The sequence below is a fragment of the Carassius auratus genome, chromosome 15, assembly GCF_003368295.1.
Source record: "Carassius auratus strain Wakin chromosome 15, ASM336829v1, whole genome shotgun sequence".
NCBI lineage: Eukaryota > Metazoa > Chordata > Actinopteri > Cypriniformes > Cyprinidae > Carassius > Carassius auratus.
The window spans coordinates 18291983-18319685 of NC_039257.1; the positions used below are offsets into that span (position 1 = coordinate 18291983).

The 27703-nt window shown below is 39.9% G+C and overlaps 2 protein-coding genes across 4 annotated transcripts; one reads left to right on the plus strand and one right to left on the minus strand.

Moving 5' to 3' along the window:
• The first annotated feature begins 733 nt into the window (after window positions 1–733).
• LOC113115300 (serine/threonine-protein kinase pim-2-like) lies at window positions 734–5349 on the plus strand. Its single transcript, XM_026282770.1, has 9 exons — window positions 734–1105; window positions 1371–1586; window positions 1689–1783; window positions 2036–2086; window positions 2176–2551; window positions 2661–2837; window positions 2984–3072; window positions 4087–4137; window positions 4249–5349. The coding sequence occupies exons 1-7, from the start codon at window positions 775–777 to the stop codon at window positions 3070–3072; spliced, it is 1335 nt and encodes a 444-aa protein (XP_026138555.1). The 5' UTR covers window positions 734–774; the 3' UTR covers window positions 4087–4137; window positions 4249–5349.
• On the minus strand, window positions 5278–23957 carry nars2 (asparaginyl-tRNA synthetase 2, mitochondrial). Of its 3 annotated transcripts, XM_026282767.1 has the most exons (16): window positions 23869–23957; window positions 23532–23789; window positions 22411–22520; window positions 20784–20904; window positions 20533–20673; window positions 8995–9075; window positions 8766–8869; window positions 8453–8585; window positions 8240–8338; window positions 8105–8142; window positions 7812–7878; window positions 7114–7251; window positions 6846–6943; window positions 6066–6092; window positions 5762–5799; window positions 5278–5679 (listed from the first exon to the last, which is right to left on the minus strand). In XM_026282767.1, exons 2-16 carry the CDS (start codon window positions 23694–23696, stop codon window positions 5639–5641), a joined length of 1401 nt encoding a protein of 466 aa, XP_026138552.1. In that variant the 5' UTR covers window positions 23697–23789; window positions 23869–23957; the 3' UTR covers window positions 5278–5638. The 3 variants fall into 3 exon arrangements, with proteins under 3 accessions (XP_026138552.1, XP_026138550.1, XP_026138551.1); XM_026282765.1 differs by having other exon boundaries at window positions 5278–5799; XM_026282766.1 differs by having other exon boundaries at window positions 5278–5799; window positions 23532–23913.
• Between the last annotated feature and the right edge of the window lie 3746 nt (window positions 23958–27703).

Here is a 27703-nt window from a genome sequence, read left to right on the forward strand (position 1 = left end):
TTTACATCGACAGAACAACGCCGAGCTGAGAGCAGGAATCCGCTGTAATGTGAATGACATCATCATGTCAGCAGAGTGAGGCTCATGAAAGTCTGGATCCAGCTTCGATTTCTCTGCTTCTTCCGCTTTCAGTGAAGGCACATTTCACGTCCAGTACTAGGATGAAATTTAATTTTTGATAGATTATGAAAATTAAACCAATGCACTTTTATAACAGCTCGATTAGTCTCACACGTTTCTGTTTTGACATTCACGCTGCTCTAATAACGTCACATGTACGTAGCGTCCCATTGGTTGAACTTCCAGTATTTATAAAGCGTCCGAGTCATTTAACTGAATCACTTCAAAGAATCGGTTAAAAAATTATTCAGTCCAGTTCTTTAATAACAAACATATATGACATACTGTTTACTCTGTAATGCAATATTTAACTAATATAGCATGCCAAGAATAATTTATTTTAATTACACAGAGTCTATTTCAAAGGCCCGTAGTGTGTGTGTGTGTGTGTATTTGTACAACAACTATACAATTTAGCCGGATGAATTTAATAAGCTAGCTACTGTAAAAAAAAAAAAAAAAAAAAAAAACAAGATGCAGATTTTTTTCCCGATTTCCTCAGCTACGTCAGAGCCACTGTGATGTCAGAAAAAAACTTAGAACTTTTAGAATGTTGCGCGTGTATTAAAACCGTACAGAGCTCCTCACTTCACTCATTTAGGTTGCTCAGTTTGTTGCTGCTGAAGTCTGATTGATACACGACAGAAATTTATCATGGGACAGAGTACTTCACGAGTACAACCGTTTACGGAGAGCGAGCAGGTCTACGACCTCCCTCACAGTAAACCCCCAAAATCCAGCCCCGACACGGCAGAGAAACATCATCCTCATCGGCCTGAAGAGAAGACTGTTGATGAAGGGGAGGGAACTGTTCTTCCCACCTCTCCTCTGAAAGAGAAAAAGAAGAGCAATAAAAAGAAAGTGGGCCACTTCTTTAAATGGTTCTCTTCCCGTTTGAGGAAAAAAATCACCAAAAGCAAGATCTCAGGTCAGGATGAGATGAAAGACCAAGGTACTGAGACAGAAACATCCGGGAGAACCGACGGTAAAAACTGCAATTCATTTTCTGGAGCGCTTTATATTCAGGCGTCACTTAATTATTCACACCTAAATATGAATATCTACGGGAACTTTCCTGTCCCATGATTGTAAAACAGTCTTTTTAGCTTCTCTTCTGTAATACATTAGACCTACTTCGAAATATAAGAGCTAGGATAGTAATACTTTGCATGTTTAATAGCTATGAAATGTATTTATTATTTATTTAGTCACTGCTACCTAACATCTTGTGCTGGTATTCTCCTCTTTAGATCAGAAGCCTCAACAGCCCATCTGCAGATCTGTAGAGGTCACTGATCTCGAGGAACCTCACACCAGTGTTCTTCAAGTCCCTCCTGCTGCTGAGCCTCTGGTGCAGAAAGATCTCCAAACTCAAGACCACGATGCTCCAGTCAGTGTGAGAGCAGGTGAAGTGTCTCCTCTGATGATAGAGTTGGACAGCAATGAAGTGGACACGAGACCTGAAGGTGAGTTTATTGCCACAATCCCAAACATAACACACACATGCTCTTATCTTTGAAGCAGTACCACTAAACATTGTTTTTATTTTTATTTTCATCTTTTAATAGACAACATTTGCCGCCGATATGCAATTGGCAGCAAGCTGGGTCAAGGTGGATTTGGCGCCGTCTATAATGCGACTCGTTTAGAGGATAGACTTAAGGTTTGATTTTTTTACTTAACATCAACTGCTCTTGGCCTTTACACTCTTAAAAATAAAGATTCTTTATCAGCTTCATGAAGATCAAAATATTTTCCACATTAAGAGAAATATGTGCTTTTAAGAAGTGTTCACTGAAATGTTCTTTGGAGAAGCTTTATTTTTAAGAGTGTAGGATTAAAATTCATGCCTTGGCTATGTTTTTTAAATAATTTATGGCATCCTACACATATTGTTTTTTGTTATGTTCATCAGGTGGCTGTGAAATTCGTCAAAAAGACAAAACACACAGAATATATCAGCATTGTGAGTGTGATTTTTCACTAGACTAGACACACTTTCCCAAGACTGAGTTAAATTCCAATTCTACATTATAAAATGTTTCTTTCTTCCAGCCTGATCATCCCAAGCCCCTTCCCAAAGAAGTCGCCCTGACAATTCTGGCCAATAAAGACCCAGTGATGGATATTATTAGGCTGCTGGACTGGCAGGACCAGCAGAACTTCTACGTCATTGTCGTCCAGCGCTTCTCACACTGCATGGATGTTTTACGCTTTGTGCAACGCAATGGAGGCAGCATCGATGAGAAGTTAGCGAAGCTCATCATGTTTGGGGCAACACTAGCCGCCAGTGCATGTTGTAGACGTGGAGTTTACCATGGGGACATCAAGTTGGAGAACCTGCTGATAAACTTGGAGAACCTCCAAATCAAACTAATTGACTTTGGATGTGGCAGTGTCCTGACAGAATCTGCCTACACAAGCTTCAGTGGTGTGTTTTATCTCTAAAAACTCTTGTGAATCAGTTTACTCAATACTTAATGGTAAGAAGACATGCTGTGGTAATGACTAAAACACCAGACAAACTCTTTTTCCTCCAGGAACAGTTATGTACTGCCCTCCCGAGTACATACTGAAGGGGGAGTTCCATGGAAAGCCAGCGACGGTCTGGTCTTTAGGGATCCTCTTGTTCAGAATGCTGTGTGGACACTTTCCAGATAGTTACGACTTCTACAGGACCAACTTGAACACCTGGTCCAAACCTGGCTTGACAGAAGGTGAGTTCTTCTTCACAAGTAAAACTCTACCACAGAAACTTTATTGGAGATGGACATATGGATAATGCAGCAGATTTTACTGCTTAGAATACAAGCAGTTGTAGTTTACAGTAATAATCAGACGTCTCTTCCATCTTTCTGCACAGAATGCTGCTATTTGATCTGCTCCCTTCTGCAGCAAAAGCCAGAACGTCGGATTGATCTGGACAGGATTGTTTACCATGACTGGTTTTAGGTACTGAGCCTAAGATGAGCTAAAAACTATTTGATTTGAGATTTGACTAGACTTGTTAGACTTGTTCTTTAAAATAAGAGTTCTTTATTAGCATCTAATGGTTCCATGAAGAACCTTTCAACATCCACTGCACAAAAGGTTATTTAGATTAATTAAATATTTAAATCACAATAAGAATAAAATGGTTCTTTTAAAGGTGGGGTATGTATTTTTTCAAAAATGCTTTAGAAAACTTAGTCGGACAGAGTACCAAAACAAACATGTAGCCAATCAGCAGTAAGGGGCGTGTCTACTCATGATGGGGAAGAGAGAGAAAGCGCTCAGTGCACAGGACAGACATTAGCCAAGCCAAATGATGACAGAAAGATAGAGATGAAAAAAAAAAAAAAAAAAAACATCTGCCGAACAAAAGATGCTTTATGATAAGGCAAGAGGTAGAACCCGTGTAAATATTGGATCAGCTTTACAGCGCTGAAGAGAACTCAAGAAGCGTGAAGGCCTTCGATCCACATCGAGGTTGCTTTGTTTCTTCTCGATAGGCGAGTAACATTGGTTTTGCTTTAATTCACAGAACTAATATATGTTGTTAAAATAAATAGTATACGCAAACCATATTGCTTTCACTTAATGATGACATCATTCCCTCGGCCAGCTGCCACAGCTGATTCCACCATAATCGTTGTCTGGGTTGTGTACATATGTGTGGAGCGGAGCTATTAAAATAGGGGCGAGACCCTTTTGGGGTAGGGGCGTGTTTGTTTTGGTGATTTGAAATATCAACATTGGCTACCAGAAATCACTTACCCCACCTTTAAGAACTGATCACTGAAATGTTCTTTGGAGAACCCTGAATGGTTCTTCTATTGCAAATTCACTATATATATATATATATATATATAGTATTATTTTTTAAATGTAGGATGAAAATGCACACTTTAAATTTATATATATATATTTTTTTTTGATTTGTTATGGTATTCCATCCTCTGGTATATTCATTGTTTTTTCCATCAGGTAGCAGTAAAATTTGTCAAAAAGTCAAAACAAGTGGAAAGTATCAGTATTGTGAGTACAAGGGATTTTTCAATAGAAATATTAATTACCCAAGACTGAGTAAAAATCACTATTTATAAAAAATAAATAAAAAAAAAGGCCAAAAATGTTTCTTTCATCCAGTCTAAAGAGCCCAAGGCCCTTCCCCAAAACGTCGACCTATCAATCCAGTGATGGACATTATTAAGCTGCTGGACTGGAAGGACCTTCAGGACGTCTACAGTTCGTCAGTCGTCCAGCGTTTATCACACTGTATGGATGCGTTCCACTTTGTGTAACACAAACAGAGGCAGCATTGAGCATCCTCTTGTTCAGAATGCTGTGTGGATATATTCTAGATAGTTTCAGCATCTACAGGACCAACATGAACACCTGGTCCAAACCTGGCTTGACAGAAGCGGAGTTCTTCTCCACAAGTACAATTCTACTACAAAACTTTATAGGATTAACTGGAGATGGCATATGGATAATGCAGCAATTTATCCTGTTTTACTGACCTAAAGAGCTTTCAGCTTGGAATAGAGCGAATGTAGTTTACAGTAATAATCAGACGTCTCTTCCATCTTTCTGCACAGAATGCTGCCATTTGATCTGCTCCTTTCTGCAGCAAAAGCCAGAACGTCAGCTTGATCTGGACAGGATTATTCACCATGACTGGTTTTAGGTACTGCGCCTAAGATGAGCTAAAAACAATTAAAAACAGCATCTGTTCTAATAATGAATTTAACAATAAAGCTAATTTCTGTGTTTTGTTCCAGGTGCAAGACCGATCACTGTCACTCTGAAAGTGTCATCTGTGGAGATGTTTCGTCTTCGTCCATCCACTTTAACATCTTACAGGGCCAGCAAGCTCTGGTAGCATTTGTGCCTTTGGCTTGAGGCAGCAATATTAACAACTGGAGATGTTGCTTGCTGAAGGATGTGAAAATGTATGTATTTTTGTAAATAAACTAAAAAAAATGTTATTACTGCTTCTGAAAGGCAAAGAATTCTACTTTTTAGTAAAAAAAATTTAAGTTCACTCACTTAACTTAAACTTCTATATTTTACATTTTATATTCACAGAATGAAACCGTGGACATTAAGTCTTTGCAGACAAAATGCAATTAAATTCAAAAATAACTTTTCTGTATCACTAGATCAAAGATGCTGTCAGAAGACCAAGAGAATGATTTTATTTCCAAAATGTTAATGTGATTGATGATAGTGGTCAGAAAAACAAAAACAAACAAATGACTGCTTTTTAAAGGGAGGTTAACTACAGTAATATCTGCTATCTATAACAGAGAAGATGAATATGTTACATAAAACTGCATGAAACGCATTAGTCATCCTGTGACACCAGATCAGTGGTTCCTAAAATTTGTTTCTAGCTTCATCAATATTGCTCATTTTATATGGCTACCTAATCAAACACACCTGACTCAGCTCATCAGCTCATTGATTGAGACATCAAGATCTCAAATGGGTGTCACGCATAAAAGACATTCATCATGTGCAGTGTTGGGTGGCTTCAGGAAAACACTTCTTCAAAGCAGGCAGGAGTGTGAGAACCTTGCAAATGGAATCACATCTTTAATATTGTGGAGTCCCAGAATGCACAGCAGGTACCTCTCAAAGCCCATCCCAAACCCACCATGGGGGACTGAGCCAAACTCTCTCAGCTGCAGATACCTGTCAATAACAAAGATGCTCTTTAAGGCTATGACAAAATTGTGATGGTTTTCCTTCTTTGCATTTAGCAGGTACAAATGGCAATGTTGTCATAATGACCCCATTCACACAGATCCAAGAACACAACTTACAATGCTGCATTATGCATGCCAGGCCTCTAGTTGGCGATGTCACTTAGTAATGAAATACTACTCAAACACACAAATACCTCTTAATTCTGGAATAAAAATATGGCTAAGCAGCGAAAGTTGTTCTTAGAAACCTACCATGCATATGTGTCCTCCAATCCAGCCCTATGTAAAGAGGGAAACATGCAGGAGATGCAAGTGAATAGTACTCAGTAATACATCAGCAAACATGTAATATGTTTATAAAGCAACATATTACATTTCTGGTGCCATATTCATGTACATCATTTTGATAATGGAAAGAATACATTTGACATTGTAACAAAGAATATACACTATAGCCTTAAAATGTTTTTAGATTTAATAAAATACACCTTTTTTCAGTACAAATCACATTACAGTGCGGGACAAAAAACTAGTTCTTGATCAGGTGTCAGTTTTTTTCTTTTTTTACCCTTATTCAGCACAAATGCATTAAAATTATAAAAAAATTAAATGTAACAAAATATCTATTTTATTTTTTTCTCTGTCAAATAAATGCTGTTCTTTTGATTCCTGGAAAATGCATCACAATTTCCACCAAAAAAAAAAACTTTTTAGCATTGGTATTAATAAATGTTGTTGTGTTTTTTTTTTTTTTTTTTTTTTTTTTTTTTTTACATCAAATCAGCATATTGACACTATTTGTGAAGGATCATGTGACACCGAAGATTGGAGTGACATTAACATAATTAAAAATATATAATTTTAATTTTAAGTAAATTGTAAAATTTTTCAACATTATTGTTTTTAAAGCATTTTTGATTCAGTAAGTGCAGCCTTAGTGAGCACTTCTAAACAGTAGTTTATCCACGTCTTAAATAATTACAGCATATATTATTATTACTATGTGAAAAGGGACTCTTCTGTATTTCTTACTGTGCTAGTCGTTGACGCAGAAGTTCTAGTCTCTCCTCTCTCAGGGATCCACCACAAAGCTCCCCCACTTCAGGCACCAAGAGATCCACAGCAGCTGCCTGTCCAAAAAATCATCAGTGAATAAGCAGTGAGCACACGGAGATGAGGAAAAATGACATAACGTCTTTATCACATCTGATCATTTACTCTAGGCTTTAAAGACAGAATATAAACAGATTTCAAACAGATGAGCAGTTGAGGACCACAGACTGAGGGTGAGAGCTCATACTGTGTGCTTGGGCTGGTCCTGGTTGTCTCGGGCATAGAAAGGCTTTAACTCGTAGGGATAGTTGATGACAAAAACTGGGACATTTCCACAATGTTTCACTAGGAACTTCTCATGTTCTGTCTGAAGATCACAGCCCCACTAATGTAAAGAATATACCAAAGAAAGGGAAAACAGTTAAAACATTAAAAAGTTTGGGTCAGTAAGGTTTTTAATGCTTTAAAATGTAATGCAGCCTTGGCCTCATCCAGGGTGTTTTTACTTGATTATGAAAATACCATAAAAACATTAATATGCTGAAATATTATAAGAAATGAAAATAACAGCTTTCTATTTTAAGATATTTTAAAATGCAATTTATTCCTGTGATGCTAAGCTGAATTTTCAGCATCATTACTCCAGTTCTAATATACTGATTTTGCTGCTTAAGAAACATTTGAAATATTTTCTGCAAACTGTGATATGTTTCTTTCAGGATTCTTTGATAAAAAGTTGAAATATAAATATTTTGTAACATTGTCTTTAGTCACTTTTGATCTGATTTAATGCATCCTTTCTGAATAAAACTAGTGATTTCTTACTGACACTAAACGTTTGAATGCTAATGGATAGCATATTTTTTTTAATGTGCATTTCTTAAAGCATCTCTTATATTATGTACAGTAAGTATTTAAAACAAACATATGCTGTACTTTACTTGCCTCAGTGCTGAATGTAAAGTTCTGTGAACTGCTCTTTAGAATGTCTATGGCCTCGGTGTAAGAAATGCTGTAAAACGCAAATATAACAATTAAAAAAATTGTACAATAATAAAAAAACAAAAAATGCATGGCTCAAAGAGAGATGACATACAAAAATGTCTGATTCTTACTTTTAACAGCTTATATTCAGAAAACCTTTTAGAAGAAGGAAGTAGGTAGGTTTTTTTTGTTTTATTTAAGTAAAAGGACTTCAGCTTTTGGAAAAGTAGACGAAACTGAAATATAATACGTACACAATAAACTTTCTTTTCAACATGAGATCCACTTGATCCTGAGGATGTTCAAATACGATAAAACATTATCATTTTATTACAGCCATTATAGTGGAGAAACTCTCAATGCTGTTATAAGAGCAGTGTGTGTCGTACCCTGTGTCCTGGTGCGATATATTTGTGAAATAACTCTACATCCTCTGCACAAGAGGACAGCACATGCTCCGTGGCAGCTTTGAATAAGTCCTCCATTACCTGAAGAATGAGAAACATGCATTATGATATGTACAAACCTTCAAATCCATCTTCAAACCATAAACCATGCTTGATAGAGTCTGTAGTGTATGTGGGAAAGAAAGAGTTTTCTACCTTCATAAGGTCATCTAGAGACTCAGTGAAGGCAATCTCTGCCTCTACCATGTAAAACTCTGCCAAGTGTCTCCTGCTTTGAGAGTTCTCTGCTCTGAACGTGGGACCGAATGTGTACACTGCAGAAAAAGCCCTGCAACAGACAACAGCAGACGCAGAGCAATCACAAAACAGTTTAGCATTCAGCTTTAGCAAGTGATTCATTATCCATTTTGTAATGTCTTTTCCGGTGGATCTCAAAAGATTGACCGACAAAATAGACAAAGGATATTTACTCTGGTATTTGTGGTATAGTTGTGTCTGAAGTATTTACCCTGCCATCACCTCCAGGTGCAGTTGTCCCGAGACGGTTAGATAAGCCGGCACGGAGAAGAAATGTGGGTTTGGGTCATCTGAGTCGGTTTTATGTCCTGCAGGCTTCAGAGAGCACAAACATAAGTTTTCAGTGTGTTACAGAAGAATCAATAGCATCCATGTACCATATTTTGAAATATAATTTTGCTTGTTGCTATATATCACGTCACCCATCAACTAGACCGTACCTCAACTTGGAAGAGTTCTCCAGCTCCCTCACAGTCATTTGAGGTGATCACTGGTGTGTGTATCTGCACATAACCATTATCCTGCAACATCAATTAACAACATCACTCAGATTGGAAATATAAGCCATATGAGAAACTTACTATTATCCTTTTTTTTAAATCCTGATTTGTTATTGTGACGAGTGGAGCGGGGCCGAAAGGCGTGGGAACGAGGAGTGAGTCCAGGTGTAGTGATTGAAGATGAGCTGCACCTGCGCCCCACCGCCACAGTTATTAATTTGCACATTATGCAGATAATATAAGAATAAAATAATGAAAATACATTTAAAAATGTGTATATATATTAGTGGTGGGCATAGATCATTTTTTTTAATCTAGATTAATCTCCCTGTGATCTTGAAATTAATCTAGATTAATCTATATTAAAATGGCCCATCCGAATTCTGCCGAAGGCATTCAGAATATGTGTGTTACCCAAATAAAATTTACAAACAGTAAATCTTTGAGAAGGGGTTTATCAAGCTAGGTGGTGCATTAGAAAAGAGGCTCATCTCCGGTTTCCAAAATGTAACACAAAGTGCTTGAAAAAGCTGTAAACTAATTCCACATTTCACAAGGTGCAAACAACCTTACGCCTGTCACACCTGGACTCATTTAGTGTGTTTTTGCCCGTGACCCAGTTTGTGTCTTCGGTGTTTAGTTTGATTAGTTCCCAGGTGTGTCTATTCTATTCCTCATGTGTTCCATGTCCCTGTTAATTTAGTCATGCCATCCACCTGTGTTTCCCCAATTATCCTTTGTACATAAGCCTTGTCCTTTCAGTTCTGTTTTGTCGGGTATCCTCACTTGCTACTAACTCATTCACTTACGTGTGTCTATCGCTGTGCTCTTTGAGTTGAATATATTAAAAGCCTTATTCCGTTTATCCTCGACTCCGTATTCCTTCAGGCAGCGTAAACCGTGACAGAATACCCGACCTAAAAAAGAAAGTTTAAAACTGCGTGTTTCTCCCTCCGTTTTGCTTTTGTTTTTTCACAGTCTTTTCGTAGTCTCTATGGATCCCCTCTATCGCCCCGAATTCCTCATCCTCCTGCTGAAGCAGGAAGGACGTTCTCTCGAGGACCATACCAGACAGTTTCTTCTATTAGCTAATGCCACCAGCTACCCGGACGACGCGCTCTGCACCTTCTACAACACCAGCCTGAACTCCAAGTGCAGAGCGTTGTCGCCCGAAGATGGTCCTCGGGAGGATTTCGCCGCATTCGTAGAGTGGACTCTGGCGAGAAATGGCTCACCTTTTACCGTCTGCCCCATTGAGGATCTCGCCAGTCCCACTCCCGACCCAGAGACCAGCCAGCCACCATCTCGCTACACGGAGCCAGAGCCCACCGCAGCCGCAGAGCCCGAGCCATTCACCGACAGGGAGCCGGAACTCGAGAGCGCGACTGACCAGGTGTGTGAGCCGGCAACACCGTGCATCGTGGGAGTCCTCGTGGAGATCGAGGGCGTGGAGGAAAGCCCTGCCCACACTCCTGCGACTGAGGGTGAGCTGTTTGCAGTCTCTGAAAGCCATATGGAGCAAGTTCTGGATCTGATGGACTGGTCTATGGAGGTAATCCCTAATTTTCCTGTTTCCCCGCTGGTTCCGTCCAGCTCTGATTCCCCTGTATACCCTCTCAGTCTCCCACTCCTACCTCCTCCAGTCATTTCCTCTGCTCCATTTCCGCTGGTTCCATCCAGCCATGAGTTTTCTGTTTCTCCGCTGGTTCCGCCCAGCCCTGAGTTTCCTGTGTCTCCGCTGGTTCCGCCCAGCCCTGAATCTTCTGTGTCTCCGCTGGTTCCGCCCAGCTCTGAATCTTCTGTGTCTCCGCTGGTTCCGCCCAGCCCTGAATCTTCTGTCTCTCCGCTGGTTCCGCCCAGCCCTGAATCTTCTGTGTCTCCGCTGGTTCCGCCCAGCTCTGAATCTTCTGTATCTCCTGTGTTCCCTCCCAGCCTCCCTCTCCCACCTCCTCCAGGACCTGCTGGTCCCTCTGCTCCACTTTCGCTGGTTCCGTCCAGTCCTGATCCTCCTGTCCTTCCTCCCATCCTTCTCCTCTCTCCTCCTCCTAGACCAGCCAGTTCCTCGTCATCCCTGCTGGTGCCAGTCAGTCCTGCAGCTCACCCTCAGTCCGCGCCATCGGGGCGCGGTGGTTCGCCGCTGGACTGCCAGTCTCCAGCTCCGCCTTGGCGCGTTAAGGCCCTGTCTCCGCCTCCAGCCTCCGAGTCCTGGACTCCTCCTCGGTCCTTCGACCCAGTGGCTCCGCCTTGGCTCTTAGCTCCCTCGTCTCCACCGTGGCCTGTCATCCCACCTGCTCCACCGGGCTCCCTCGTCCCTCCGGCTCCACCTTGGTCAGTCGTCGACCATCCGCCGCCTCGGGACTCCACTCCTCCGGTTCCACCTCGTCTTTCCATCCCTCCGGCTCTGTCAGGCTCCTCCTTCCCTCCGGTTCCACCTCCATCCTCAGTCGCTCCGGCTCCACAGCGGTCTGCCAGGACCCTGCCTCCGCCTTGGTCGCCTGAGCCTTCTGCTCCACCTAGGCCCTCCGGATCCTCAACGTCCCCCTGGCTCTGCGGCTGTGCTGCTCCATCTTGGGCTCCTCACCCACCGGTGCAGTCTCCGCCTGTCGGCCCCCTGGTGTCGTTGACCCCTCCTTCAGCATGGCTCCTCCCGCCGTCGACTCCACCTTGGATCTCCGTCCTGGCTGGTCTCTGGTGGACCATCTGGCTCCTCCCTCCGTCTCCTCCCTGGCTCCTCCTTCTGTGGTCCCTGTCTGCTGGCCCCCTCCTGGGAGTCCGTCCTCCACCGGAACCTCCTCCCAAGTTCCCACCCACGCCTCCCTCTGTTTCTACGGTGCGAGGACGCACCTACCGGGAGGGGGGAGTACTGTCACACCTGGACTCATTTAGTGTGTTTTTGCCCATGACCCAGTTTGTGTCTTCGGTGTTTAGTTTGATTAGTTCCCAGGTGTGTCTATTCTATTCCTCATGTGTTCCATGTCCCTGTTAATTTAGTCATGCCATCCACCTGTGTTTCCCCAATTATCCTTTGTACATAAGCCTTGTCCTTTCAGTTCTGTTTTGTCGGGTATCCTCACTTGCTACTAACTCATTCACTTACGTGTGTCTATCGCTGTGCTCTTTGAGTTGAATATATTAAAAGCCTTATTCCGTTTATCCTCGACTCCGTATTCCTTCAGGCAGCATAAACCGTGACAACGCCTGTTGTTTACGTTTTTTAGTTTGTAGGTGTCAAGGTACAGAAACCAAATATTTAAATGTAAAATAGAACTGGATACTCTTCAATGTAAAAATGAAATATACAATCAAACCTACATTTATTCAGACACCTTCAACATTTCTCACATTATTACAGTTTTGCTATATATATCTAAAAAATATATCTGGTGTCTGAATAGTTTTTGGTTTGACTGTTAAAACTACAAAGTAATTAAATCAAGAGCAGTGTGATTTTCTTTCCTTTTCTTGGATTAACATTACAGCAGCCAGTCACTAAATTAGGCGCAGTCACTTTAAGAGACGATGAACGCATCCAATATAACACACATCACATTTTTTTCCTTAACTGTTTACTTTCACTTAAAAAATAACTGACAGTTTTTTCGAGCATAATTTCCAAGGTGGTTATTTTGACTTATTTTGTATGTATTTGTCGGGACAAAAGCAAAAATAAGCAAATTCGATGTTCAAGTGTTTTGAGACGCCTTTCTCTTTGCAGAAGAGAGCTTGGTTCAGTGACGCTGTCCGTGATACGCGGCTCTCTCTCTCTCTCTCCGCACCGAACAACAGCTTTTCCGCGTCAAGTTTTTGGATGCTTTAATGTTTAAATCGACATGCGGTAAGGCGTAAAAACACGTGAAAAAGATAAGCTTTCGTGATGATGCACAGCAGTGGCCCGTCAACTGTCCTGAGCATCTTTTTAGGCTGGCCTCAGCCAGTTGGTTGTATAAAATATCAAGGTGAAAGTCATCATAGCTTGCTTAGTATGGACCCAGCTCCCAAGCCAACTTTGAGAATATATTAACTGCGATATTGTTTGTATCGTCCGATAAGAGTCTCGCGTTAACGCAGCACGTTTTTTATATATACACATATATACATTTATTACAAATACACACACACACGCTACACAATCATGGGGAAGACTGCTGACTTGACACCTTGCACAAGGAGGGCAAGACACAAAAGGTCACAAAAGCAATTTTTTTTGTTTGTTTGTTTTCAAACAAAACCCATTCAAAAATGTGGGGGAGATTCATAAAGAGTGGACTGCAGCTGGAGTCAGTGCTTCAAGAACCACTATACACAGACGTATGCAAGACATGGGTTTCAGCTGTCACGTTCCTTGTGTCAAGCCACTCTTGAACAACAGACAGCGTCAGAAGCATCTCGCGTGGGCTAAAGACAAAAAGACTGGACTGCTGCTGTGTAGTCCAAAGTTATGTTCTGTGATGAAATTACATCTTGCATTTCCTTTGGAAATCAGGGTCCCATAGTCTGGAGGAAGAGAGGAAAGGCAAACAATCCACGTTGCTTGAGGTCCAGTGTAAAGTTTCTACAGTTAGTGATGGTTTGGTGTGCCATGTCATCTGCTAGGGTTGGTCCACTGTGTTTTCTGAGGTCCAAGGTCAACGCAGCCGTATACCAGGAAGTTTTAGAGCACTTCATGATTCCTGCTGCTGACCAACTTTATGGAGATGCGGATTCAATTTTCCAACAGGACTTGGCACCTTCAGACAGTGCCAAAGCTACCAGTACCTGGTTTAAGGACCATGGTATCCCTGTTCTTAATTGGCCAGCAAACTCACCTGACCTTAACCACATAGAAAATCTATGGGGTATTGGGAAGAGGAAGATGCGATATGCCAGACCCAACAATGCAGAAGAGCTGAAGGCAACTATCAGAGCAACCTTGACTCTCATAACACCTGAGCAGTGCCACAGACTGATCAACTCCATACCACGCCGCATTGCTGCAGTAATTCAGGCAAAAGGAGCCCCAACTAAGTATCGAGTGCTGTACATGCTCATACTTTTCATGTTCATACTTTTCAGTTGGCCAAGATTTCTAAAAATCCTTTCTTTGTTTTGGTCTTAAGTAATATTCAAATTTTCTGAGATTCTGAATTTGGGAATTTCCTTAGTTGTCAGTTATAATCAAAATGAAAAGAAATAAACATTTGAAATATATCAGTCTGTGTGAAATGAGTGAATATAATATACAAGTTTCACTTTTTTAATGGAATTAGCAAAATAGATCAACTTTTTGATGATATTCTAATTATTCCATTGGGGGTTCCAAGATGGCTGCTGAAGTTTAAAAAGAGCGTAGTATACCAGTCCACTCTGCTGTTATGCACGTTCTCTTTCTAACATTCGTTCGGTATCTCACTATGGGACCGCCTCAGGCATGACCAATCGCGGAAGCACCAATAACACCACGTCTGCCAACCATGGCAGATCAATCGCTGCAGCGATCAGGGAGTCCTGCTCCCTGTATATAAACCGCAGCTACCTGCCATTTCTTGTTCTCTTCCCCGTGAAGATTTCGGAAGCTGTTGTCAGCAGACTAGGAGAATTATATATCCAAACGCAATATATTGTTAAAGGGGGGGTTAAATGCTCGTTTTCATTCAAAATCCTGTTAATCTTGAGTACCTATAGAGTAGTACTGCATCCTTCATAAATCCAAAAAGTCTTTAGTTTTATTATATTTATAAGAGAAAGATAGTCTGTACCGTTTTTTCCCGGAAAAACACGAGCGCCTGGAGGCGTGACATGTGGGAATCACGAGCGCGTGTAAGCTTTTGCGTTGAGAGCGTTTGGAAGCTGTGACATTACTGTGAGGAAAAAAACATCATCCAAAACAAACCATGGCTAACAGTCAGATTCAGCCGTATATTTATGATCCAGAATCAGATCCAGAGGCTGAAATTTAACAAGAGCAGCAGCAGCAACGACATCTCTATGTGGTATTAAAACTGTACATATTTGCTTAGCGGTTTTGGAAAATGAATAAGTTCTACTTTATGTCGTTTTTTTTTTTTTTTTTAAAGGTGTACATGTGGAAAGTGCAGTTTGATGACAACATCGCATGTTGTTTTACTTGATGTTCTTACGTGCCGATAGCGAAGTTAACAACACAGAGATATTTGAAGCAGTTTTACTCACCGCCTGCGGTTCCAACACACGATCGTGACCCTTTTTCGTTGGGACTGCATTATCCTTAAAAATAAATGATATGCAAATCCGGCGTCAAACTGGGCCTTGTTTGTAAAACAAGCATCTTCGAAATGCAGGGAACAAACAAAAACACTTGCACAACTCTGTTGATGCTCTGTAAAAATAAACTCCATGCACTGGTCCCCTAATGCTGTTTTTTTTTTTTTGGTAATCTGTGCAGGGTTGTCTTGCCCTGGCAACCAAAAACACACTTCTTTTGTGACATTTCGGTCTCTCGCTCTGATCAGTGAATGTCTCTGCTCTGCTCTACGGGAGCGCGCGCTCTTCCGGGAGAAGTGCCCTAGGACCCATATAAGGAAATTTTTTAAGGAAAATCTAACGTCACACAGACCCATACTCGAAAAAAACTTTCCGAAACTTGTGACAAACCGGAAGAGGTATTTTTACCTCGAGTTTTCTACTTCAAGTTTCTCTACTTATTTTTTTTCGAGTTTTTGGCACGCTCACCACGCACCAAAAAAAGTAGGAAAAGAGCCCTCTGTCGTAGCACAGCTCCGTACTAGCTGTCACGTTGTGGTGGGCTTACGGTAAGAAGAGAGTGAAAGCTTCATGGCCACTGCAAAAGAGCCTGAGAGCCCGGAGGACAAGGGCCATCCTCCTCATCCGTGTACATGTGGAATTTCTGCGAAAGATTCACACGGTCTCGGCATCTCCTGCTTGGGTGCTAAACACGCTCAGGCAGCGTTGACTGATCCCGATGGCTTTCGCTCAGAACTTTGTGTCAAAGTATTCGTCAAGGCACAAAGGCACAGCATACGAGTACATGAGAATCCCCTTTGGCATGGCTTTAGCACCCAGGGTATTTACCAAATGTGTGGAAGCAGCTCTGACACCGTTAAGGAAAGGTGGAGTCAGAGTTTCATCATATCTGGACGATCTGCTCATCTGCGCACCGTCTCCGCATCAAGCAGAGAGCGATACACACACACTAGTGACGCATCTGGAGAGATTAGGTTTCAAGATAAACCAAACGAAAATGTGTCCAATTCCTTCACAGGAAATAGTCTACTTGGGTCTCAGGTTGAATTCAGTGAGGTTTCGAGCGTTCCTATCAGAAGAGCGCATCAAAACATTTCTCAACTGCCTCTCCATCTTTCAATGAGAGAGTTTAGTCTCTTTCCGAATGTGTCTTCGACTACTGGGTCTGATGGCCTCAACAGTGTCAGTGGTTCCCCTGGGACTGCTGAGAATGAGGGACACAGGGCATTCGCCCCACAAGCCATCTCAGCCGCAGAGTGCGAGTCTCACCTGAATGCATGAGCGCTCTCTGTCATTGGAGAGCCCCGTCTTTTCTCAGGGCAGGATGTCCTCTGGGTCCTGTACTATTGAGGAAAGTGGTGACAACAGATGCTTCTCTCACGGGCTGGGGGGCAGTGTCCGAGGGCAGAACAGTGAGGGGAGTTTGGTCTTCGGCACTTAGAGAGAAGCACATACATTTTCTAGAACTACTAACAGTGTTACTAGCTCGTAGACATTTTGTGCTTTTTCTGAAGAACCATCATGTATTGGTCAGGACAGACAGTGCAACGGTGATAGCCTACATAAACCGACAGGGAGGAGTGAGTTCTCACAAGCTCCATTTGTTAGCGAAAGACCTGATTATGTGGAGCAGCAGGAACCTCCTGTCATTATGCGCAGCGCATGTTCCAGGAATAATGAACAGGGGAGCAGACTTACTGTCCAGAGGGAATCCTCTGTACGGGGAGTGGAGATTCCACCCCCAAGTTATGATCATGGTGTGGCAGTGATTCGGCCAAGCCGCCGTATATCTCTTCACATCGTGCAAAGACGCGCAATGTACCCTGTTCTTCTCTCTGGTGGTACCGTTGGGTGTGGATGCTCTAGCCCACGAGTGGCCAGACGTATTACTTTACGATTTCACTCCGTTGATCCTGATTGAGCCGACACTACAAAGTTTTTCGGGAACGAAAACACGTAATGATTCTAAGCGCGCCATACTGGCTGGGGAGACTTTGGGTGGCGGAGATTGCGCAACTTCTCTACGACCAGCCATGGCTGTTACCAGCGAGGGCTGCCTCAACGCGCTCTTTATTTAATCTCAAATGGAGGGTGTTTGAGGGTTGGTGCGCATAAAAAGGAACATTGGTCCTTTCTTGTGTTCAGTTTCGGATGTGCTGGTCTTTTTACAGGACTTTCTAGATAAGGGCAGAGCCTTTTCTATGGTTAAGGTTTATCTGTCGTCTATCTCGGCATGTCATGTGGGTATTAACTCGGGTACTATTGACCAGCACCCTCTCGTCTGTTGGTTTTTGAGAGGTGCACGTCGGTTACACCCAGTATTGAAGCCGCTGGTCCCACCCTGGGACCTGTCCGTGGTTCTGAACGCGCTCTCAAAAGCCCCTTTTGAACCCATTGATAAAATTGCCTTGAAGCTAGTAGCTCTAAAGACGGCTCTGTTGCTCGCTCTCACTACAGCAAAAAGGGTGAGTGAACTACATGCTTTATCACTTTTAGACTTTTTTATCACTTTTAGAACTAACCCTGCATTCGTACCCAAAGCGTTTGATCACACGGGGAGCAGTTCAATCAGTGAACTTGCTAGCTTTTCATCCACCACCCTTTGCATCCCCAGAGGAGGAGAGGTTGCACACTTTATGTCCTGTTCGTACTCTGCATATGTACGTTCAGAGAACACATACACTTCATAAGAGCAATTAGCTGTTTGTCTCATGGGCTGATTCTTACAGAGGAAGACCTATCTCCCATCATAGCCTTTCCCATTGGCTGGTGGAGGCTATCGTATTATGTTACAATAATTCGAATTTGGAGCCTCCAATAGGACTACGAGCACACTCTACTAGAGGTATGGCTAGTTCCTGGGCTCTGTTTAGAGGCATCTCTATTCAGGATATTTGAACGGCAGCCAGCTGGTCTTCTCCACACACATTTGCTCGTTTTTATAGACTGGATGTGACAGATTCCTCTCTGACGGGAGTTGTCTATATCCCAAGTGCTCGCTTGTCCTCGTATGAATCCGATAATTTTTTGGATCAGCAAAAAAGAAAAAAAAAGGCAAGGACAAATAAACATACATTTTGTCTATTTTTTATTAACAAAGTGAGAAGTTATCGTCACATAGCTCTGCGTCCCCCTGGACGTCCATCCGTCTGTCATGAGCGCAACAGAGGATGCTCGGGATAGTTCATCCACAAATTTTTTTCTTCTCCTGTTCATAAACATCTGGCACAATCTCTTCGCTGAAGGGGGTGTCGTAACGTGGCTCTACGCACCGTCACGGTTTTACACTAACCTCTTTCCTTCATCATTATATCTGACAGGGAAGCCAAAATGCGCGGGGTATTCAAGCTCCTCCGTTCCGCACGCCCTGACCACTGAGTGTGGACTGAACATACGCAACTTTTTTTTTTTTTTTTTCATAAATCAATCCGCGGGTCACGTGTGTGCCGAACCGAAGATATTGATCAGAACGGATCACGGATCAATGATGATCTGTTGCACCACTACTATAGTGTCATTTGAAAACATTGCAGTTGCGTTTTAAAATACAACAACGAGCACCATGAATCCATTTAAAGAGGCGCATTCAGCAATCTCCTTGACGGGAAAAAGTCAACAAAGTAAAATGATCTCCAATGTATGGCACTCTCTCTTCATTTTTCAAATGATCATAATCACATCTATTCATTTTACAGTCCTGCTAATAGCATTTTATTCAGACTAAAACCCCTTTAATTCGGATGAGAAAGCTTTTTTCCAAGTGGCTTGCACATAATAATAATACCACTGCAGACGCATTTTGCAGCATTAAAGTTATTAATTGATCATTAATTTAAACGACGATCGATCATGGAAATTATCGAATACTGACAACCCTTAATACAAATGAGTTGCATATAAAAACTGGTTATTGTCTGCATCAAACCATGCTTCCGAAACAAATGTCATTCAACATTCTGGGCAGCTCCAGCACAGTTGTCTCTCCGAGCACGGTGCTGTCTGTGAGCGGGGTGGAGTAACGGAGCCCTCAATCACGCTGCAGTGTTTGTAAGAGCTGCCAACTTCTCCACCCCATTTACAGAGTGAATGAGAGGATGGGTCTGTGTGACGTTAGATGGTGCGGAATTTCCTTATATGGGTCCTAAGGGCACTTCTGCCTGAAGAGAGCGCGCTCCCGTATAACAGAGCACTGAGAGGCTGAGCACAGACAATCACTGATCAAAGCGAGAGAGTGAAATGTCACCGAAGCACAGCAGACCAAAAAAAAAACAGCGTTAAGGGACCAGTGGATGGAGTTTATTTTTACAGAGCATCAACGGAGTTGTGCAAGTGTTTTTGTTTGTTCCCTGCATTTTGAAGATGCTTGTTTTACAAACAAGGCCCAGTTTGAACATTGTTTATTTCTTAAGGATGATGCAGTCCCAATGAAAAAGGGTCACGATCGTATGTTGGAACCGCATGCGGTGAGTAAAACTGCTTCAAATATCTCTGTGTTGTTAACTTCGCTATCGGCGCGTAAGCACATCAAGTAAACAGCATGCGATGTTGGCATCAAACTGCACTTCCCACATGTACACCTTTAAAGAAAAAAAAAAAACGACATAAAGTGGAACTTAGTCATTTTCCAAAACCGCTAAGCAAATATATACAGTTTCAATACATACTAGAGACGTCCTGCTGTAGTCATTGCTGCTGCTGCTCTCGTTCAGTTTCAGCCTCTGGATCTGATTCTGGATCATAAATATACGGCTGAATCTGACTGTTAGCCATGGTTTGTTTTGGATGATGGTTTTTCCCTTACCGTAATGTCACAGCTTTCACATGCTCTCAACACAAAAGCCTACTGGCGCTCGTGATTCTTTAGCTCCGCCCACACGTCACGCCTCCAGCCGGTCGTGTTTTTCCGGGAAAATTGGTACAGACTATCTTTCTCTTATAAATATAATAAAACTAAAGACTTTTTGGAGATATGAAGGATGCAGTACTACTCTATAGGTACTCAAGATTAACAGGATATTGAGTGAAAACGAGCATTTCACCCCCCCTTTAACCACTGATAAAAATAATTGTTTCTTAAGTAATTATATTATAGTAAGAATATTCAAATGATTTCTGAAGGATCATGAATTGGTTATGTTATAATCATGAAGTAATGACACTAAAATTCAGCTCCGCTTTACATTAATAAATGTCTTAAAAGACTTCTTTTGAGAAATCTTACTGATGCCAATCTTTAAACTGTAAATGATCACTACTTACTCTGAAGAATGACTGGATCGCAGAAGAAGCCTCACTGCGGATCCTGAGCAAAGAGCTGAAGGCATTTGTTCGGCATCTGAGGTGAGGAAACTGCCTGACATACTCAAGAGAATGACGCTCCTTGATCTTGAATGGAAAGTCCTAGAGCAGACATACTGGATCAGTATATTAACCGTGATCTAATTATGACTTTTATTAATCACTTTTCATCAGTTTTATCTGACTGATTCATTTTCAAAGTAAAGACTCACCACAGGATTGCATTCTCCAACCACTTTAATAAGCTGAGCATGTAACTCCACATTCTGTCTCTTACTTGGGCTCTTCTCTAAGGGGCCAGTGATGTCAACAGCACAGCCAAATGTGAGGTCTCTTGACAAGAAGGGAGGATATATCAAAACTATACATCTACAGAGGACCCAAAGACTATTAAAACAAATCAAAGTTACAGCTTCTTGCCATTTTTGCAACTAAAAGGTGATTTTTTTTTTTTTTGGATGTAAGAAATTAGTTCCCACAGATTTACACAGGTGTACTTGTCTTGTCTTGTCTTCTCTCTCTCTCTCATATATATATATATATATATATATATATATATATATATATATATATATATATATATATATATATATATATATATATATATATATACACACATATACACACACACAGTCATGGCCAAAAATATTGGCACCCTTAGTAAATATGATCAAAGGCAGTTGTGAAAATTCAGCTGCATTGTTAATCCTTTTGACCTTTTATTTAAAGATTTCAGAAAAATGTATCCTTTCATTGGATAATAAGAATTAAAAATGGGGGGAAATATCATTATTAAATAAATGTTTTTCTCTAATACACATTGCCACAATTAACGGCACCCTTTTATTCAATATTTTTTGAAACCTCCATTTGCCAGTTTAACAGCTCTAAATTCTCTCCCATAATTCCTGATGAGGTTAGAGAACACCTGACAAGAGATCAGAGACAGTTCCTTCATCCAGAATCACTCCAGACCCTTCAGATTCCCAGCTTCTTCTCTTCAGTTCACCACTCTCATGTTCGGCAGGGTTCAGGTCAGAGGACTGGAATGGCTATAGCAAAAGCTTGGTTTTGTGCTCAGTGACCCATTTATGTGTTGTTTTTGAGGTTTGCGTTTGGATTATTGTACGGTTGGAAGATACAAACATGGCCCATTATACGATTTCTAACAGAGTCACAGTGATTGTTTTATCTGTTGGCATTTGATAGAATCAAAGATGCCATGTGTCCAAACAAGATGTCAAGGACCTCAGTCGTGTCTGATAACTGAATATGCTTTAGTTTGTTTTTGGATGACCTAGGATAATTTTTCTTGAAACCGTCCCAAACAACATGTGGTGATGTAGGGGTTGTTTGATCATATTTTTTAAAGGTTTTCTGACCCCAAAACCTTTCCAGCTGTGGTCCTTGGAGTCTTTAGCCACTCAAACTCTCATCCTCACCATGCATTAGGACGATACAGACACACGACCTCTTCCAGGCAGATTCGTAACATTTTATGTTGATTGGAAATTCTTAATTATTGCCCTGATGGTGGAAATGGGAATTGTCACTGCTCTAGATCTTTTCTTATAGTCACTTCACTAATTTGTGAAGCTCAATTATCTTTTGCTGCACATCAGAAATATATATTTTTGTTTTTTCTCATTTCGATGGATGATTAGGGGAATTTGTTTTTCCCTCCTCTTTATATTTCTGTGAATCAAGAAGCCATGGCTGGATAATTTAATGTTTATAATCATGCTGGAGTGCCCAAAATTGTGAATATAAATGAGGATATACTTCAGAGATATTCTACACAGTATTTCTTATTCGTTCTAACTGTGTAGAGAAAAGCACCTGGTATTCAAGTGTGAGCTGGCAACAACCTGTAGAGGTTGCAATGAACTTCCATCATTCACATGTAAGAAGAGGTTGTCTTTCTGTGGCCTGACGGATCGTACCCATCCCTGTAGGAACAGCAAACATGTTAACATGAGCACAGATGTTTATTCAACTAACATACTTTGACCATTAACAATCTCCAACAGTGTATACTACAGTATCATTGTTATTTTAGTATCACTGTGATACGGTTTTAGTTTTAATAGTATTTGTTTTTATTTTATTTTTATGTATACATGTTGTTGGTTTTAATTTTTATATCTAGCATTTACCTTAAATCAATAGTTTTAGGCATCTCAGCACATAAAATTTATCATAAACGAAAAGTAGAAAGAATAAATTCAAACTAAACATAAATTAGATAATCTAATCACACTATGTTTTGATTACTTTTATATTACACTTGACCCAACTCAATTTATCATATTTATATATTCTTGTACCATATTGATTTAAACAATACATTAATGTCTCCCAACCAGTGGTTGGTGAATTTAACGAAAACAGGATCGAAAAGTACATGTTAATATGTTAGTTAAGAGGTTCAACAAACTTTTTGCACTTTTTTTTAACACTTTCTGCATATTTTTTTTTACAGTTCGATTGGAATTAAAATCATAAAATAATTTATTATTCTGTTCACAATTAATATTTATTTTAATCTCATATTTAATCTCAAGCATGTTCTCTTTGGTAAATAAATACTGTATCTTTTAACGAAAAACTTTATTAGGACTAAATTAAATTTGTGATAGAAATTAATGACAGAATAACGGATAGAAAGCAATTCATTCAAAAAAATTAATAAAATAAAAACAAATACTTAAATTGCTTCTCTCTGTATGTGCACGCATATGTGATAATAATATGTTAATAATAAAGTCTGGTTCCGCTAAAATAAAATAAATAAGTGCAAGTAGCAAAAATAAATGATGAATGCATAGTAAAATGTTTAAAATATAATCTTTAAAATGGCTTTAGCGTAAAGGGGGGGAATTAAATTTGGTAGCTTTAATTAATTGAATCCAAATTGAAGAAACAACTTTATAAAATAATGTCGGACAATGTTCTCTTACCTGTATTCTAACATTTGACCCCGTCTCGTTGCTTGAGAGCGCATCAGATACTCTCACTTTCTTGGACAATATGCGACTGCAGTGTCGTTGAAAAGATTTTGAACTACATCGACAGAACAACGCCGAGCTGAAAGCAGGAATCCGCTGTAATGTGAATGACATCATGTCAGCAGAGAGTGAGGCTCATGAAGGTCTGGATCCAGCTTCGATTTCTCTGCTTCTTCCGCTTTCAGTGACAGCGCCTTTCACGTCCTGTAACTGGGATAAAATGTAATTTTTGACAAAGTATGTTAATAAAATAATTGCACTTCTATAACACCCTCGATTAGTCTCATACTTGACACTCTGTTTTGACATTCACGCTGCTCTCCACCCGCTTCCTGAATCGAATTACGTCACATGTACGTAGAGTCCCATTGGTTGAACTTTGACATGCGCAGTAGATCACTGATAAATCGTCCGAGTCATTTCAAGGAATCATTTCAAAGAATCGGTTCAAAAACGATTCAGCCCAATTCTGCGATTGTAATTCATATATAACATGGCAAGCCAAGAATAATTTTATTTAATTACACGGAATCTATTATGTCTAGGTACAGTTTGTTTTGAAATTGCTGCTGATTCAGTTCATAAAAAAAAATCATTTTGAATATATTCGTTCGTATCCGTTCTTATCGGTTCTCGGCTCAGTTACGAACTTGACTTGTGTTTCTCGGTTCAATGAATCAGAGCCGAAATCACCGAAATCGAAATCATATAGCCTATACTAAACATTAACTCACTAAAACAGTTCACTGAGTAAATTAATGAAAACGAATGAGAAAACTGAAATGAAATGGAATGAGTAATGAAACAAATCTTAGGGGAGTTCTTGGTTCAAGTTTCATAACTGATTAATTCCCATTTGAATGCATATATTTTAAGTAACTGAATATCAGTTGTTTTACAGCTAGGCATTTTGACTGAATACATTTTACTGTGAATATAATGTGTGAATGTAAAAACACTATTAATATCTATCTATCTATCTATCTATCTATCTATCTATCTATCTATCTATCTATCTATCTATCTATCTATCTATCTATCTATCTAAATCTGTGTAACCCACAAATACATTAATAGCAAATTTAGGCCTAAATATTTTTGGAACCCATATGAATATACAATCCATTTTATGTAAAATATAAAGCAATACATCATACATTTAACTCGTTTATGCATTCTACGTTTAAGACATGGTGTTTCATATTGGATTAAATAATTTAAACACGAATGTAGACCTGTTTTTATACAGTCTACGCTGTGGACTCATAAGCGGAGAGTTACAGTGCTCCTCTTCTCCACAGGGTGGCGCTGTAACTCCATCATTCTGTCATGCAGCACGTCGCAGAAGCAGCCGTTGACGAGACAAATCTATTTAATTACTTATTTATTAGCTCAGCATCTTCAGCAATGAATTATTAAAGCAGCTTTAGGGTCTCTGTGGACAGCATCTCGCCAAAGGCAACGCTGATGTTATTTTTACGGCATGTTTTAAAATTATAGTCTATAGGCTATCTGTGCCTTTGTTTGCTGTTTTTGTAAAATTCAATTTAACAGCAGATTTGATGAAGCTGTGATGCGAAATTCATTAACTTATGTTTTAACCTACAGACATCCACATAATATTCTAGCTACTGAATGATGAAGGGATGGTATAGCCAAGTTCAGCATACTTCCTGGCCTCAATCAATACGAGATTAAGCAACACAAACAGGGATCTTGTTTTTAAGAGCCCCGAGCTCAGAGGGCACCTCTCTATTGACCCTTAATTCACAACTTATCATCAATTCCTCGGCAGCTCACGCTATGTGCATTGATTTCTCGTTTAGTTCTGACGAAGCCAAAATAGTGATGTCATCTGAGTGAAAGACTCTCATCCCAAACCTTTGTAACCTCTGTTTGATCTGTTCGATGGATGTTCCATCGCCCACTGGGTTAACATCATCTGAGTATTGTTTTAAAGGCCAAAAATGAGATGAAAAAGAAGTTTTGAATATAACAATAACATAAAGGACTACAGGATTCATGTTAAAGGTCACTTGAAAACAAAATTAGAGTTTTGTGACAATACACATTGTATATGTATATTGTGAAAAGTATACTTACTTTAAATTGCAGCACAGTGATAAACTAACTGTCATGATGAAAAAAACAGTCTCTTAATAGACCACTGAAGTTCAGCTAAACGCATGTACACATACAAATACTTGCATTTCCCCTTCATATATTAAATGGATAAATAATAATGTATCAGACGATATTTAAAAAAGCTACCATAACCATTCACTTTGGCCTCAGAGGCGAAGGAAAGAGAAACAGCGGGTGTGCTAGTCCTATTGATCTTATGGAATTGTCACTGCTTAATGTTTCATGAGCTTAGCTTATAGACAAATCCTTCAAGAGCGGCCCAATATCTTTACAGCAGCACCTTAACACCCACATATCAGTTCGGCCCTTTGTTTGCGAGAGGCTGATAAGGGAAAGTGGGACTTCAATTTGCAGATTACACTGATTTCTCTGCATTTGATTTGCTCTTTTTCCTGTCAGCTTTTAATCGTCAAAAACAGCCGGATTGAGCGGACTTTGACCAGCTTTTAGAAATGTCTTTTTACATGAAAGAGATGTGAAATTCAAATGCGGGGCTTGTTAATTAAAATATCATGAGGCAAACACAGAGGTTGTGCTATGCATACTATAGAATTTTGCCCAAAATCACTCTCATCTGACCACAAAACGTCCTCCCGCATAACTCCGTCATTATTATGCAAACTCTACCCGTGGATCTTTTTGAGAACTGGCTTCTTTGGTGCCGTCCCCCCAAACAGGTCAGTGTTATAGAGCTCTTGATACCTTTTCTCCATTCTCTGGAGATCTTTCAGAGTGACCCTTGACCTCCTAAAAATCTCCTTCTTTCAAGAGCTTTTCAGTTCTTATTTTCACAGCTGTCCTGCAGGTTACAGCCTGTATAATGACCTCCAAACCTGCTTTTATATCAAAAGCAGTGCTTCTGTAAGACGGGGACAAAATCCTTTCACAAGCAGCATACTGTATACAGAGTCTACAATGATATTCTTGGTGAAACTATAAATGTTAAATGAACATGCACCATTTCAAGAAATGTGAGTAAATGAGTGATATTGACGTTTTTACCAAAGGTTTACCAAAGGTATACAATCATGCTGAAGAACTTGATTATTAATAGATAATGGGAGAGAAGAAGAGGTAAAAGAAGAAAAAGAAGAAGATGAAGAAAAAGCAAATGAAATAAATGCAGAACAGAAGGAATTTCCTGAAGTGGACTGAAATGGAAAATTATTTTAATGTAACTGAAATGATACAATGGTGTTCAAAATGTATAATTTTAAGTTACAATGTTTTTCTACCATAAACCAATGTCACAAAATGTTCTATTTCATTAAATAAAAATATTACACACTGAAAATAAATTTTAGTCCAGGATTTGCAATTCAGTAATTGGCTACATTAGCAAGTCGCTGCATTATATATAAAATACTCTTTTTATTACCAACCAACTGAAGTTTTAAAGATTCAGTGAAGTGGCTTAATGAGTGCATTTTCCCACCGAAACAGCTCTTGTTCAAAAGAAGTGGTTCAAATCATAAAAATACAGTATATATAAACTCTACTTGCAGATAATGTAATATTCATGAAATAAAATTCCATGTAAGAGTACTTGAAAAGTATGCAGTTTCATAACCATGTGCCTTAACATGCTTAAATACACTTTTAAAAAGTGGTGCACTTTGTAATTGTCAAATTAAATGTCTTACTTTTTGTTTTAATAATCTTTTGTTATGCTTTTAAGAAGTACACTGATACTAAACTGATTATGACTTTATTGTTATTTAATTTTAGGAATTTGGGGTGTAAAAATAAATACATTACAGTTGGGAGCCATAATTTACCACTTGTTATTGCTTATCAGAAACATGTTGCAGTAGCAGGAAGGGCATTCTTAATCTAGAAAGAATTTGATTGGTCAATTTGTTTTTAAATTTAACCAACATACAGTACATTTTGTATATAAATTAAGGTTTATACAGTAACATGTAAAAAAATATTGTACAGCATAATTTACTCAGATGCACTACCTTAAACATTTGGTT